Source organism: Biomphalaria glabrata, chromosome 12 (genome assembly GCF_947242115.1).
Source record: "Biomphalaria glabrata chromosome 12, xgBioGlab47.1, whole genome shotgun sequence".
NCBI classification, from domain to species: domain Eukaryota; kingdom Metazoa; phylum Mollusca; class Gastropoda; family Planorbidae; genus Biomphalaria; species Biomphalaria glabrata.
This window is the reverse complement of record NC_074722.1, coordinates 2,627,341-2,644,410: the sequence shown is the minus strand read 5'-3', so window position 1 is coordinate 2,644,410 and position 17,070 is coordinate 2,627,341. Positions and strand designations below refer to the sequence as shown.

General features: G+C 31.5%; 1 protein-coding gene across 2 annotated transcripts; it reads left to right on the top strand.

Annotated features, from left to right (window-relative positions):
• Positions 1 to 39: 39 nt before the first annotated feature.
• Positions 40 to 16,784, top strand: LOC106074240 (uncharacterized). Of its 2 annotated transcripts, XR_008774140.1 has the most exons (14): positions 40 to 417; positions 4,121 to 4,480; positions 5,241 to 5,306; positions 5,666 to 5,873; positions 6,473 to 6,585; positions 7,633 to 7,764; positions 8,519 to 8,710; positions 9,143 to 9,213; positions 9,366 to 9,464; positions 9,600 to 9,673; positions 11,378 to 11,532; positions 11,959 to 12,051; positions 12,869 to 15,053; positions 15,109 to 16,784. XR_008774140.1 is itself a non-coding variant. In XM_056007016.1 (13 exons), exons 2-13 carry the CDS (start codon positions 4,310 to 4,312, stop codon positions 12,968 to 12,970), a joined length of 1,476 nt encoding a protein of 491 aa, XP_055862991.1. In that variant the 5' UTR covers positions 40 to 417; positions 4,121 to 4,309; the 3' UTR covers positions 12,971 to 16,784. The 2 variants fall into 2 exon arrangements, 1 of the variants encoding a protein (XP_055862991.1); XM_056007016.1 differs by having other exon boundaries at positions 12,869 to 16,784.
• The last annotated feature ends 286 nt before the right edge of the window (positions 16,785 to 17,070 follow it).

The window sequence follows — 17,070 nt, the reverse complement described above, 5'->3', positions numbered from 1 at the left end:
GGAATCAGTTGTCTCATTGATGGCGCATGTCTTTTCCCTGTGATCCGGTTACGTCAATTCAACATGGCCACCCAAACAAACAAGATACACTTCAGAATTAATTCACCTATGTCAATGTTAACATCCAATTTAGATCTTTTTAGGATTTAGAGTAACATTGTTCAAAATAAACTTAGCTTCATAAATGAATATTTTAGGTAGCAATATTGAGACGTACCGTCAGTCTTTTTTCTAGTCTAGAGCGCTTTAACTTTAATTAATAGGACAGTCACTGTGACAGTCAACTGTGACAGTGATTTCAGATTTGGCATTGCATCGTTTTTTTTATGTCACATTCACATTGCAAGTCGGACCAAGTGAAGTCATTAATTTTTTTTTATTGGACCCAGTTGTCACTTGTGGCTTACTTATCGTATGGTACGATGACATTCATGTAGCAGTCAATGTAGAGTCTAGATTCTAGATTGACTATAATCTATATTCTATATTTTAATTTATATCTAAATCTAGATGTAGAATACATATTTATTATATAATAAAATAATTATTAATTATTATTATAAATTATTATTTATTATATATTAAATATATATAAATAGAGTCTAGATTATTAATATATTATTAATATTATAGATACATAAAAAGTCATAGAATAGATAGATTTATAATAATTATAATAATATCATTTATTATTTATCATTTAATTTATCTTAAAGCTTTATGTAGTGATAGATGTAGATAAATTAGAATATTAGTAGTGAACACAGAACAGTAGTGTAGTCTAGAGAGTCTAGACTCTAGACCTAGATTGGCTAGACTATTATATTATTATTTAATAATAATTATTATTATTATTATATCTTTATAAATATAGTGACTAGATTGGTCACTAGATTGTCTAGATTTTAGATATATTGTATAGACATTATAGAGTAGTTTTTATGCTATTCGGACACCTATAGACTATAGGCCAAAATTTCAAATTTTGACTTTGACACCACATTATTTGACAATGGTTCGACATAGAAAAGAAAATGAAGTATCGAAATCTTCTTTAGTTTAAGGAGAATAAGGATGACTACTTATATTTGTACCCCTAACCTATATTTATTATATTTAAGCTGTCTTTTTATGTAAGAAAAAAGAATTTCAAATTTGTAAGTCAGGGTTGTTTTTTTTCCTATGTTACCTGGGTGACTTTACCTCTTCCTAGGCCTAGGGTTAAGACTATATTTTTTGGTTGAAGTCTATGCTAATGAGCCCGCCAACATTTATTTTATTTTTGGAGCTGATTTATTTGATTCATAAGCCAATTTGTTTGGTTTCATAAAAAAAATAAATTAATACAGAGTTTGTATTAAATTACGATTTTCTTACCAAAATTTATTACAAACAACCAGTTTTGGACATCAATGTTAATAATGTTATATTGAAGAACATTTTGCTTTTGATTTATTTGTTAGTTTGTTTTATAGAGAACTAGCCATATGTTACCCACAGGTCTTAATTTGCGTATCACTTTTGATATAGTCATGAGAGTGCTTTGTAAACAATTAAACAAAATAATAATTTTATTAGTAAAGCGAATGCGGAATGTAAAAATAGTATGAATGGAGCTATCAGAATAGCTAATCGACTCAAATTCATTTTTCATTTCATTTGTTAATTTGATTAAAATATGAAATGAATGGATTATAATTAGTATGTTTGTGTGTTAAAGTATAAAACTATCTGTGTGAAGAGAAGTTCTATCATCTTAGAGTTGAGTTAGATTTTTAGACTTAGGAATAGAGAGATGTGTAACCTTTTGGGTAATGTCTAATGAAAGAATGTACGTTAGGAATTCTAAATTTGCAGATTCTATGTAAGGAACGAATTTATGTAAAAATGCTTTTGAAACACAAATTTGAAGCTTAATTTTATTAAATAATGAAATCATTAGACTATATTTTGTAATTTTCATGTGTCAAAGTAAAAAACTATCTGTGCAAAGTGTAGTTTTTTAAATGAGCTCTAGATCTAAATCCTTTTGATCTTTTGTCAACATGGTAAACATGGCCTAGATTCATAAGATTTTATACTATACTTTCATAGAGTAAGGAATGAATTTATGTAAAAATGCTTTTGAAACACAAATTTGAAGCTTAATTTTATTAAATAATGAAATCATTAGACTATATTTTGTAATTTTCATGTGTCAAAGTAAAAAACTATCTGTGCAAAGTGTAGTTTTTTAAATGAGCTCTAGATCTAAATCCTTTTGATCTTTTCTCATGTCAACATGGTAAACATGGCCTACATTTATAAGGTTCTATACTATACTTTCATAGAGTCGTCAATTTTTTTTTTTTTTAGGGTTTTATGTTTGTTTTAGGGCTACAATACATAAACTACGGTCCCAGTTAGTACCCAAGGAACATTTATGCCAAGTTTTATCAAGATTGGTCAAACAGATTTGATTTCTATTCGGCACATGCATACATACATACGCCATACATTCTACTTTATAGTATAGATAAATGGGCAAATGTTTAGAGTGAGCTTGATGCATTTAATGAAGTTAAATACCTAGATCTAGACCTACTAGATAGATCTAGATTTATAATTTTATATAGAGAGAATATGGAGGATTCAGCTATTTAGGCAAGAATGGCCATCCTAGCCTGTACTATACTACAAGAGATCATCTGTATTAGAAATTTATTAAATAAATAAACAAAAAACACAAACATTCAACACACATTTAATCATGCAAACATAAAATGTCTAAAAGTCAGCATAGAAGTCACTATCCCAGTGACCTAATTTTGGTAGAATAAGCGTGTTAAAATTTTTATTTTTTGTGTTCGTATTTATGCATAATTTGAAAACATCTTAATAATTTCATGTAAGGCGCTATGCCTGGGGATCTTAAAATTTAGTTAATATTAATAAAGAATAAAAATCTGAGTTTATTGAGAAACCTGAGTTGCTCATAATATCACAAGAAAAATTAAATGCGCTAATGCATGTATAAGCAGCCAACACATTTATTACTTGAAACAAATAACTTGATAGATATTCCTGCCACAAGCTAGTGGAAACACATTATACATAATCAAACTTGGCATTAAGAATAGTACTCCATTTTCATAGTCTGAACACTACTGATAACAGAATTCCTTCACTAGAAATATACATCCTTAAAGAATAGTACTCCATTTTCATTGTCTGAACACTACTGATAACAGAATTCCTTCACTAGAAATATACATCCTTAAAGAATAGTACTCCATTTTCATAGTCTGAACACTACTGATAACAGAATTCCTTCACTAGAAATAGACATCCTTAAAGAATAGTACTCCATTTTCATTGTCTGAACACTACTGATAACAGAATTCCTTCACTAGAAATAGACATCCTTCCCTTCTCAGGGCTAAATTACAACCCTAAAATATCATATTGCTTTCACTCTCTCGCTGAGAGGTTGTCCTCATGCTTTTAGCTCATTTTTTATAGGTGTCTCAAAAGTCATAACATGTCACAATGAGGTCCCAATGAGCCTGTGACACACTGTCCATGGCCATAATGTGTGTGTGCCTTTTCCCATATCATATCGGTATGTCAGTGAGCATTAAGTAACTTTTTTTCTAAACTAGGATTGATTCTCTTTTTATGCTCACACAAACACATACACACATTTCTGTGACAAGTGCAACTAGTTGAACATATTCGTCTAATTCTATTCAAAACAGATATTGGAAAAAAAAAAAAGACTATAGATCATTGATATAACGAATTGAATGAGCTATGAAAATCTGGATGTACTAAAGTATATATATATATATATATACCGGAATATAGATTGGTACCTATTCCACATTAATTTGCATTAGGTGATCATAATTGGTCTAACTCATATTTTAAAAAAATCAAATGTGGGTTTGTAGTATATTGTCATTTTAAAATTTATATCAAACAGCCTACTGTAGAATCTAATGTAAAAATATTTATATATATATATTTATATTATGAGTGTATAGATATACCGTTATTTAGATTTTTTTCTTTTAGTTATTCGAGAATTTATGAATTCCATAATTTCTAAGGCTAACTTCAACTTGGTTTTAAATTCTAGGTACACATGCGCATCATCAATATTTAGAACTGTGTGGCAATAAACAACTCCACTAGTAGACAAGTAAAAGCTACGTTTTGATGGACTACTCTGCACACATCTAGATCTAAAGACTCTAGTTGGATCTAAATTTGTAGGCTGCCTAAAGTGTGTTTACAATTTCTTGGTGTTGTGAAAGAGGCCAACAAAATGGGAAATCAAATCACCCTGAAAGGATCTGTGCACAGAAAAAATGCCCCTCAAATTCCAGGTGAAGATCAAGCGGATGGTGAAGGTGGTGAATATGAACCAAGTCAGGCTCACATTAGCCGCAAAAAAAGTCGCCAGAATCAAACAGTGGCTCTCATCAAGCTTTTTGAAGTAAGTGGACGAAATGAAACTTTTTATGAATCGTTAGCATTTTAATTATTGTTACAACTTTCCTATTATATATTTACTTATAATTCTCTAGCAACAACCTTCTTGATGCCTTTAGGTGTCCCGATGTTCAGCTGTAATTATCGAATAAAACAATTAAACAACTAGATCAATACACAGAAACTTTAATGAACTTTATGGCATGTATCACACACTCCACTCTCTACTTTGTACTAGCTAACTCACTTCCGGTGATTCGCTCTTTTGTAAAAATAGATTATACACACATTCACCCGTGACAATTATGAATATTATATTTGATTATTCTCACCTTTGTATAGTATCTAACCAAGACTGTTGTGAAAATGAAAACTCAAGCAAGGGCTTAAACTTAGTTGTAATAGTTTCAATTAATATTGAATGTGAAATCTTAAACAACTCAGGAAACATTTTATATTCATATAAGACTGATATTATTCTATAGTTTAAAACAGGTGTACCGGTATGTAAAAGTTTAAACCCCTTTGAAAGATCATAAGGGCACCTATATTGATTTTTTGTCAATAACGATATATCTATACACTCATGTCTTCAATCTTTAAAGAATTTCCAAAGCCAATCAATGTCAGTCTTTATCAGCTTATTTAGGATTAAGTTATTATAATTTGAAAAGTTGTTAACCTCAGTAATAAATAGTTCAATATAGGTGCATTCCAAATTGTTTTCTGGTTCATTGATATTTAAAATGTCTGCTCTCTTACAGAAACTTGAACTAACAGCAGATGGTGACAATGCACACCCTGGTGAACTGACAAAGGCAACATTTGAGGTTGATACATATTTCATATTTTTCTTATTTTGCATTATAGTTTTTAATTTAGCATTTTAAATTTTTTTTTATTCCATTATGTACACTAAATGATATAACATTAGCATTTTTGCACATAGATCACCATTCTTATTCCTAAGAGAAAAAAAATTTAATTTCAATAAAATATATTGATGTGCGCTATTATTCTTAAAAAAAAATATTTGATTTCATTGACATTTTTTTTTGTATAGAAATTTTTTCTTTGCTTGCATGTTGAGAGAAGTGATTGCTAAGTATTCATAACTATTTATGGTTTGCTTGTATTGGAATATTTTAGTAGAATTAACAAATTAAGTATGTTTGCTCACGTATGACAGAACGCCTTTCAAGGGCCGCTGCATAGGTTTGGGAAACTGATGTACTTGCAAATGATGAGCAGCGGTACAACTACCAACAGGGAGAGGATTACCAGGGAACAGTTTGTCAAAGCAGGAAGAGAAATACTGAAGATGTTTGATGAGAAGACGGTGGTCAAGTACTATTTTTACTTGTTTGCCTCTTCCAAAGAATTCATGACGAAAGAAGGTAGTACTGACTGCTTCTATTGTAATGAAGTTTACACACAGTGCAATAGTTTTTGGGGATGGACATTTTTTTTATTTCTAATCATTTTGTAAGGACTGTGGTGGGTTAGTGGTAAAGCGCTTGGCTTTTGAACTGGGGGGGGGGGGGGAGATGGGTCTGGGTTTGAATCCTGGTGAAGACTGGGATTTTTAATTTTGGGATATACCACCCAGCTGTCTCTCTCACTCTCACTCACTCACTCCCTCCTCTCTCTATCTCTATCTATCTCTATCTTTAGGTTAAGAGTCTACAAATACTAAAGTTTTAAATAATATGTTAACACGTGTAATATGTGGGTGAGAAATGGTTAGTTAAATAGAAGCATCATTTAAATTGGGCAAAGAAATTACTTTAATTTATAATTCAATGAGCTGCCTTTTTTTTTTCCACTTTAGAATCAAATTGCATCCACTGAAAAATTGTAAAATTGTACATGGATTTATTAAAAATCATGGTTTTAATTTCATTGATCATACCTTATTGAGTACCATTGTAGATTATAAAGTACAGCAGTACATACATTATACTTCTATTAAACAATATTCTTTTTTTTTTTTCAGATGCTAAAAATATGTTTGAAATCTCATTTGCCCTGACACTGTCCCTGTCCAAGATTCTCTACCAAGAAGACGAGAGAGATCCCCGTGTTTTTTCAGCAATGGTAACTGGCTTGGTAAGTATATCGTAGTATTTCAGTATCGCTTAAAACTTGAATCTTGAACTTGAATCACAAAGTGCCAGTAGGAAAGTTTGAAGATCAGGGCAGATAATAAAGAAGATAGATGTTAGAGGAAATTAAAAACAAGTGTATTGGATCTTTCAAAAGTTTAGCTCTTGAAATGATTTTGAAGGAATACAATTACAATGCTTCTATAAATATTTAACTTGCATCATATTGCATTTGTGTAGTTTAAAATTTAATAGTAATAAGAAAATGAGATGTGACTTTGTATATAATGTTACTGTAAATCTAGAGCGAAATAAATATTGAAATGATGTATTTGTATTATGGTATAGATTGAAGACACTTGACAACCGTACTATAGGTTTATTTATTTAACCCAATAGCTCCTATTTCCATTTAAGAAAAACCCTTCCCAGGCCCTAAGCGAAGAGGGATAACTCCGAATTTTAAAAATCCTAAAAAATATTTATTTAAAAAAAAAAAATCAAATTTGAGATCTAATACATATAAACAAAACAAACAACTTTAAAAAATAAAACAGTATGTCTAGTTTAAAAAAAATATATACTTTTAATGCCATTAGAACATTTAAAAAGCTTCAAAAATACCCATTTTCCCACATGGGGGCTTATACACTGGGGGCTATGGGCCTGTTCGTTTGAAAAATTATTTAAACAATAAAAATCTTCAATAGAATCTGTAATCTCTAAAATGATTTATAATCATGCTTGCAACGAGACTAGAAGAAATCTTCTTTTTTAAAAGTTTAAAGCAAGTATATTGAATAGGGGATTTTAGAAATGTTCTACAAAAACGGGAAAACGTTTCTAACTGCAGAAGGAGCTAATGGGTTAAATTATGGTATAGATTGAAGAGACTTGACAACTGTGCTATAGGTTTATTTGTTTAAATTATGATATATAATGTTACTATAACTCTAGAGCGAAATAAATATTGAAATGATGCATTTAAATTATGCTCTAGATTGAAGAGGCTTGACATATGTGCTATTTATTTATTTTGTCTGTGTTTCAGTTTGGCATCAACACTGAAGTGGGGCTGGATGAGTTCAACAAATGGCTGAATGAGTCCTGTCCCCATCTCTTTCACTGTGTCCACAATTGGGTGTGTCAGATTTTGACTGGCTCCTCACTCCCTGTGGAAATGGTAAAATATGCATTATGGTTTTATCCTTCTTAGATTTGATAGTGTTATGGGCTAATCTAATCTGACTTCGACTATCATTTATTACTTAACATTAGCCACAGAACATTACAAAATAAATAGATATACTTGATATCAACATTTCAGTTCTATAAAATGAGACTTTATTAACCACTGGGAAATCCGTCCAGTCTTCCTAAAACGTCGCTATATCTAACTACTATTCAACTACTATTTAAATCACAGCCTACTTCTAACATAATGCCATGTTGGTCTCTCGTTCGCCTAAGTCTACTTCGTCATTAGTCTGTCTTACTACGTCACTACTTTTACCGTCGCTAAAACTATACACAATATATTTGTCTAACACAACTAAACTACTCTCTAATCTAGTACATTACAATATATATCTTTATCAGCTGAGATCCTCAGCCTTATCAGCAATACGGATTGCATTGGGTTCTGAGTGGTGTTCACTGCTTGGCTGCTGAACTGGGGGAAGTAATTTGAATAAATGTTTGGGATTTTAAAGTTGATATTTAACTTGGTCTGAGTTTTGTTTGGTTTGAGTATCTTAAAAAAAGAGGACATAATATACTTATTGTGTTCAGCATTATACCCATTGTGTTCAGCAACAACTCTCATCTGATTACACTAGAAACTAAAATAAAGCTTTCTAAAAGAGTCATTTAAAATGGATTACATCAAAGCTCTGTGGTTTCCCTATCTTCTTGATAATCCTTTATCTATATTGTAGGAAATGGCAAGAGTACCTCACTTGGAGGGCCATACAGCAGAGAACAACTGTACATCTATGGCCATATTGTGGCTTCTATCTCTCACACTTCCACCAATCTACACCAAGCAACCTGGCCCGGTCAAACCAGAAGGAGCATGCAATGTTACGAAAGATCCTATGGTTACTTCCATGTTATTGTTGCGTAAAATAGTAAGTTGAAAATTTATTAAAAACTATATCTTCCATATAAAAGGTTCACGGGACTAGACTGATGACACTTGATAAAGCTGGGTGGATCAGAATCAGAACTTAAACCTAGACAAGAATACAGCAACACTGTGAGCTTTCTAAAATTATCAAAATATAATTTTGATTTCAAACTAAGGATGATTAATAAAATGGAATTTAAATCTATGCAATTGTAGGTAAATCTAATAATTATGACAAATGACGAATACATGAACTGACTCCCTGGTATGATTAGATACTTACACATTAGATCTCAGCAGTCTTGTTTTGTTTAATGGTGGCCAAAGTGGCTTCAATGAAACATGTTAAGATGCTACACGTCCTAAGAGGATGTTTATTCTCATGATTTGACTGTAACAACATTATTTACCTTGCATTGTTGTCTGAACACAGGCTAGGCTTCCAGAGGTACAGAGTTGGAAGCTGCTATATAACTCAGATAATCATGGCATGTCTATCAATAGGTGTGTAGACTTAACAATACATTGGCTTACATTTTATAATTTGTTTTTTCCAATAATTGATGCCATTTCCACTCAATATAAACATTTTTAAAAAAAAGTATTTTTATATTTTACTTGTTTTGTTTTGAAACAGTTTCTATATAATTTTTCAGATTCAACAACCATGTTTCTGCATATCATGCGCCGACTGTCAGTTTTTTTGCTTTTGAAGGACGAAACCTTTACTGCTTGGCCATTGACAGAGGATGGGTGTATGTTACTTTTAAGTTTCTGGGCTGTTCTTTTCTTGAATTCTAATCATTTTATATGTTGTCGATTGTAGGCTTATTAGTTTCCAAATATATGATCATTAAAAGTGAACAAATAAATTTGATTCTGTCAACTAGGGAGGGACCTAATAGATTTGGTGGAGCAGATTGTCGATTGATTCAGCTACTTCCTGTCTACCGAGTGAACCAAGGTAAGTCACTTTTATATTGAATTACTTTTCCTCACTTGGAAGTAATTCATGTTTGTTACAAGAAAAAAATACTGAACACATGCGATGAAATATTAACCTGAAATTTGTGTTATGTGATATGAACTGGCATAGACGTTTCTCTGAATTAATTCTGAGTAGTACAGTTTAATTTTTTGAAAAGACAGAAGAATCAATACACAAGAATACACACTTATACATGATGTTTCACTTCAGATTATTGTTGTTTTTTTTTTGTTCAATAAATAATATTAATGTCAAGAGTGAATTTGATACTGTCTAACTGGCTGACTTTGTAGCCTTAAAATGTTATTTTTTGTCATGGTTAGTTCTATTTTGCCACCTTAAAAATGTAGACAAAGCCTTGAATTCAGGTATTAAATTCAAGACTTTGAAAAGGCATGGAATTTTGATGAAAACTCATAAAACCTGGAATTTATGAAATTCGCAGATGTGGACATTGCTGTATTTTTGTTTTCTCTTTTTGTTAAATTTTTTGACAACAACCAGCACAACAACCAACGGCCTTTACTTTCCCCAACTGATGTTAAGGGATCTTGGTTCTGAAGCCAAGTGCTTTACCACTGAACCACCGTGCACTGGATGTAATTATATATTAAAATTTCACAGCTAGAGCTTAGCCTAACGAACTACTGCACTCCTCCTTAACCTCCAGACTCTAAGAAACTATAGCTTGAAGATATATAAGCTTTTGACACAAAGTATACGACATGCACAGGTTTGGAGGTGCCGCTGTATCGTTACTCTATACTTTACTATCAAGAAACAAAACATTGAATATGTTTTTCTTGAGGCTCAAATTCAATAAACAAATAATCCAGTGATGAAAAAATATAAATCACTTGGACAATTAAATTAATACCCGGACTGGCATATATTATTATCTTTGATATTCTTATCCAAAAGCACTGTGAAGATACTTACGATTAATAAATATCCATCAGAGAATACAGAATAATGACCCCAGATAGCTCTAGCTCAGCGTTCTTTATATAGGCCAGCGTAAAGACTTTTCTGGATTGTTTTGCATCATTATTAATATTTTCTTTCAGTTTTGTAAACTTCTACCTTGACCTTTTATCTAGTTCTAAATATTTCTAAATTGATTATTTACACCAAGGTCATCTACCAATAAACAATTCCCTCTCTCTCTCTCTCTTTTTTTTTTTTTTTTCTGAAAAGTACTGAAATAGAGAAGTGTGGTAACCTGTTTGTCCTTTGTCTGCATACTGTGTCTACATATATTTTGTATTTATAGTTTTGACAAAAGTTGAAAGGCACTTAAAGACTTTTGATGGCAAACTGATTTAACTCTTTCCGTCGTAATTATTTTTGCACATTCAGACAGAATTCTTCATTTTGCTCATTACTACTTCACTACAATATTATGATTAAGCTTCAGTAGCTTTGTTCTTTGTTATCAGAAAATGTTTTATTTGGTATCGGGGAATGCATGCTACTTCTATATAACATAAAGTAAAGTTTTAAAAATTAAACATTAATTTGATTTAATGAGGTAAAATCAACGATGGTGTCGTCGATTGGGAGAGAAAGAGTTAAATAGCACTCTTTTATTTTATTGTTGCATGATTTTTTTATTTATTGTCATGAACTTGAATGAAAGGCTACTGGAATTTAACAAAATATTTTAATCGAAACTTTTAGTTGGAGAAAAAATGGTTCGATGGACAGAATTTTCAAGAGAAATTCCTAAAGGCATTACTATTGGATGTGAAGGCAAGACACAAGTGCTGCGCCTGGCTGAAGACTTTGACAAAATTTTTCACTATGATGTTCCCTGTGAGCTGCATAAAATAGAGGTTTGTTTTGCTTCATTTCATTCAAAGGAAAGAAAACATGATCACACCCCCCAGACACACACACACTTTTTATTTTTATTCTCTACCCAAGTAAAAAGAAATGTTATCAGACATTCTTTCAAGGTGACCTGCCCAACGTAGTCTGTTCTTTTTTATTTCCGTCACTATTGGTGGGTCTTCATACAATTGATATATCTCATGGTTAGTGCGTGTCCTCCACTCTGTTTCAGCCTGTATGGCACCATAGATTTTCCTAAGAATTTTTCTTTCCCAAGTGTTAAGTAAATTTTCAGATGTCTTAGTCCAGGTCTCACTATCATACATTGCTGCTGGTCTAATTATGGTTTTGTATATTATTTTCTTGGGTTTTCCTTGAAATGGCATTGTACAATAGTAAATACTTATTAACTTAATTCATCTCTCTAGGTTTGGGGCTGTGGTGCTGAGACTGCATTAAAAGCTCAAGAGAGCCAAAGAAAATGGGAAGCTTCAGCAGTTAGGAAAGAACAGTCACGAAAGGTAATTTTTTTTTTAAATGCCTTTTTAGATACTACTTGCCTATATATCTTCATTTTGTTCTGATGTTTTCTTACAGAATAGTAGAGATAGTTAGATTGTTCTACGCTCTACCAGCCCTGTACAATATGCCTGAGTTCCTGAGGGCTCCTCATACCTTCCACCTCCTAAACATTATTTTGAATAAAATTTATTTTCCTTGAGAATAAATTAACTAAAACATTTATCAACTTAAGGCTTATTACAAGCCTAGGCCTACTGTTTACATGCCTGGTACATGTTTAAATATATAATATTTAAATCCACACCAATTCAATGTAAATCCTGAGGCAGACATTTGCAATGGCTAATAAAAACGTTTCACCACATTTCATTGGCTATTTGTACTGGGTTCTTATTACTTCTAGTGAAAGTCTTCCCAAATTTGATAGCTCTCATCAAATTTCTACCCAATAATTTTTAAAAATAGTTCTGCTTATGTCTTACTAAGAATATTTTTTTTAAAAAGCAGTATGTCTACTTCCATTTCTGGCATGATTGTTATTCATAAATTTCCCTCTCTATGGGGTTCACAGATATGAGCATTTGAAGAAATTCTTGGAAAAACAGGCTTATCGTCTGTTGAAGTTAACTTACTGGGCATTTAACATTTATTGTTCATTTCTTCTTCCTCTTCTAGCCAGCTTTATTGCTGCTTATTGTTCATTTAAAAAGAGTTAACCATATTTGATGCTTAACCAGAATTGAGATTTACAATCTTTTTACATATTATTATTATAACAGTGATACATGCTATGATTTTTTTTATATTTTTGTTTAGTTACGACCTGAAGCCTATGGGGAATCTTGGAATGACAATCCAGACAAACAAATTTTACAGTGGGGAGGAGTGGATGTTGGAAATCATTCTTACAATCGATAGTTAACCTTAAAATAATTTTAAAGCTTAATGCAACATAATAAAGATGGTGCTTTGATGGTGCTTCAATGAAATGTCACTTCTGGTAATTGATTAATTGGCAAATGGACAACAATTTTTTTGTTTTGTGCAGATTTTTAGGCAATTTAAGGGAACATGTATATGAATTGTCTCTAAGAGAATTATATAATGTCATGCTTGTTTTGACCAGGTAATTAGTAAAACCTTTAAGGCCCTGTAATAATTGTCTGTATGTTGACAAGATGTGATGCTTTCTGGTTTTATACTGTATATATGTGTATATAAATTTTTCAATCCGGAAATAGCATTAAATACATATTCCTTATATCAATGTTCTACTGTATAAGCATGTGTATTATCTAAGAGCTTGTCTATTTGACTTTTATTTTCCTCTTCATTAAAACCACTGAATTATTTTTTACTGTTTTATTTTTTTTGTACTTAAAAATTATGTTTACCGGTATAAAAAATTATGTGTACAAATAAAATGAATGTGTATATTAATTGTGTGTACAAATCTTATTCTGAAGATATTAGTGGATTTCAGGAACTGTGATCTCTGTCTAACAAAATTGATTTCTTTTCTTTCTGTTTGATGGATGCTGCGATGACAGTTTGAACTTTAAAATTTCATGATAAAGTATTCCTTTATGCCTCGGTGCTTTCAGAATTGTTTTCTTTCCACTAACCAAATGTTCTGTACAGTTTGATAAATCACATGTTTAGAAGTCTAGGTAGCATTCCTTCCTTGACTTCTTTTCATGACTTTTTAAAATCTAGTTCCACTATTGAGACTAGATTAGATACCATCGATACCATCTGAGCTCAATGTCAGCAGTACTGAAGCTAGCTGTACTTTGTGGAACGATTGTGGCTGAGAGTTACATGCTTGGACACCTAGTCACTTTGCTTGCCAGTACTAAATTTGAGAAGTGAATAGTTCCAAGGTTTTGATTATTGTTGACAGTCAAATCAAAAATATTTTTTTTTTTAAACTTGATCATATTCTAGCCCAACATTTCTCAACTTTAGTTTTTCCTACCATCTATCACCTAACTTTTTATTTTCTTTTTTCTGATAGTCATGCAGTATAAAAATGGTCATTATTACTTTTGTAACAATTACTGAACTTCTGTTTTTAGTATGTCAAACAGATCTGCCTCCCAAGTTTACACATAGATCAGGTTGTGAACAATCTTTACTAAATATATAATTAGCCAGCCAATGTTTGTTTTTACAATTCACACAATGATTAACTACTTTGTAAATATAGGTAACTTTCTTGAGCAAAGTTGCTTCCCTTCCATGCAGAATGCAAAGTTGTTGTTTTTTTAAACAAAAAAATGAGTTTGAACTGATTTCACTGATTTTCAAATCTTTAATGATGGGAAATGACAGTAAATTCTATGCTACTATAAGTGGTCTTATTTATTTTTTGGTTTAAGAAACTTTGTATTATTTGGTTTTGATCGGCTTTATTTTTTATGACATCTATCATTTTTTTTAATAAATTTCCAGATGGAATTCAACCAGTATATACTTTATAAAAGTGTACATTTTCAGTTTTTATCCAAGCCGTATAGTCCAGTTAGCAAAGAAGCAATATTATGCATGAACCAATAACAGTATGTATGTGTGTCTGTGGCTCTAGAGATAGTGTTTTCCCTTTGCAACTTCTCATGTGACTAAAGAGGCCAATCCTAGTTACACAACTTTGGTCACATGTTGGGCAACTGTCATCACTGTTATGGTTTGGTCCTTACATCCATAGCACTTTCACCCATCCTTGCTTTGTGCTCGCTCTCCATCTGGATCTATCCAGTACCTCGTTTTTGCAATTGTTTGTCTCAGTTTTGAAAAGCTACGTGAATGTGTGTCAATCGTAATTAAAGTTCTTTTGGCAGAAGCTGGAAGTGGAGATGCACTAGTTCAGTTCTACGTGTTATTCTATAAAGGTTAACACTTCTTATTTGCCTACACTAGTTCAGTTCTATGTGTTATTCTATAAAGGTTAACACTTCTTATTTGCCTACACTAGTTCAGTTCTACGTGTTATTCTATAAAGGTTAACACTTCTTATTTGCCTACACTAGTTCAGTTCTACGTGTTATTTTATAAAGGTTAACACTTCTTATTTGCCTTTACTGTGGACCCCCCCCCCCCCCTCATTCTTTGAACTGGTTTTTGTGGGCAAAAGAAATTAACTGAATAGAGTTGCAATTCTCTGTCAAAAACGCTAACTTGTGTGAGTGTAGTTGAAGTCACTGGAGCAGATGAAATCTGTGTGATGAAAAGCAGAAACTGTTTATATCTGAGTTCAAAATGAGCTGCTTTGAAAAATTTTTCAATTCTAAAGCTTTAAGAGAAAGGGTAGAGAAACTTGTATTTGTAGAATACTATTAGTAAGCATGTTATGCAATGTTGATGTTTGAACATGTTCCTATGTTATCCTAGAGCTTTAAATCATGGTGGGCATGAACTGAGCTTTGCCCTTGTGTCACATGACCGTAGGGAAATGTCATTGCGTCACATGACCTCCGTGTTATGTCATTGTGTCACATGACCTCATTGTTATGTCATTGTCACATGACTGCAGTGTAATGCCATTGTGTTGTATGACTGCAGTGAAATGTCATTGTGTCACATGACCTCATTGTTATGTCACTGTGTCACATGACTGCAGTGTAATGCCATTGGGTCACATGACTTCAGTGTAATGCCATTGGGTCACATGACTAGTGCTAATGTCATAGTTTACTGCATTTCTTAAGTTAAGTCAACTAGATTGCTTATAAATTTTGCTAAGCACTGATATGAGTAAAAGTTTTACATTTTCAGCATATATGTATAAGTATAAGAAGTAGCTTAAAATGTACATTTGAAATGCTTTTGCAAATGTCTGAAATTTATACAATTTAATTAGCAAGGGTGAGGCAATCGGAAGTTTGTTCATTCTACTCTGAACCGGTATTGTGTCTTTAATTTCATGACAATTTTGTTAATTTATTAAATTTATGTAACTTATACGAACATATGAACTTTGTAAAAAGATCATGTTAAAAACAGATCAGTAAGACTAGAAATCGGAGGAAAAATTATTTTTTTTCTATTGATTTTCCCTGTATTGTCAAAAGATCTCAATGAGTTATCCATAACATTTGGTTTTATAGAGTGACTGCTGACAGTGTACTGCTGATTACTTTATGATTACATATTAGTGCTAATTACATTTTTAAGTTTGTTCTCTGATAGATGACAACAGTTAGAGTTGACATAACATGCATTATCTAAAATTAGTTCAAGACTTATTTCAAACGTTTCATATATCATTATTAACTGTTTAGAATTAATTATGTATTTCTTATGTAAGAAAACCACACACACACACACACATTAGGGAATTCTATGTGAATGTTAAACTAAGTCTATCTAAAAAAAAAATTTTGTATTTTGAAATGGCATTTCTTCCACTGCTGATACCAATGTCAATCTATTCCAAGATAATATTTGTCTTGGACTAATATAATGTTACCCTCAACTAAACAGATTTTTATTCATTGTAATATATATATTGTGTATAGTATTTGCGGATGTAGGTTGCCAGGTTTTGGTAGAAATGTGGTTGATCAAATTAATAGGAATTGAACATTCCAGTTTTGTAAACAAAAGATCTGATTTTTTTGTCTTAATTTCAAGTAGATTATTTTGTTGTCAACAAACATTCCAAGATTTTATTTCATTTGTATAACTCGTTCTGTCAGCTGAAATATGTATACAAAATAAATTTTAAAAACCATTTTGTTGTCATTTCTTGTTTCATTTTATAGACACCTGTGTTTGGTAGACTAGTTTTTTTTTTGTTTTTTTTTAAGTTATTGAGTTAAAGTAAGAAGCAGGGTTGTTTAAATCGTGAAAGAATAATTCATTTATATTTTAAAACTTAACTGTAATTTCACTAAAATTATCAGTAACATAAAACCTGCCCCATCTGGTGGTAAAATGCACTATCCCTGCACAATAAAATTTGCATCTTCACTACAAATGTGAAATCATTTTTTTTTTTCATGGTGCTGAGACTGCAT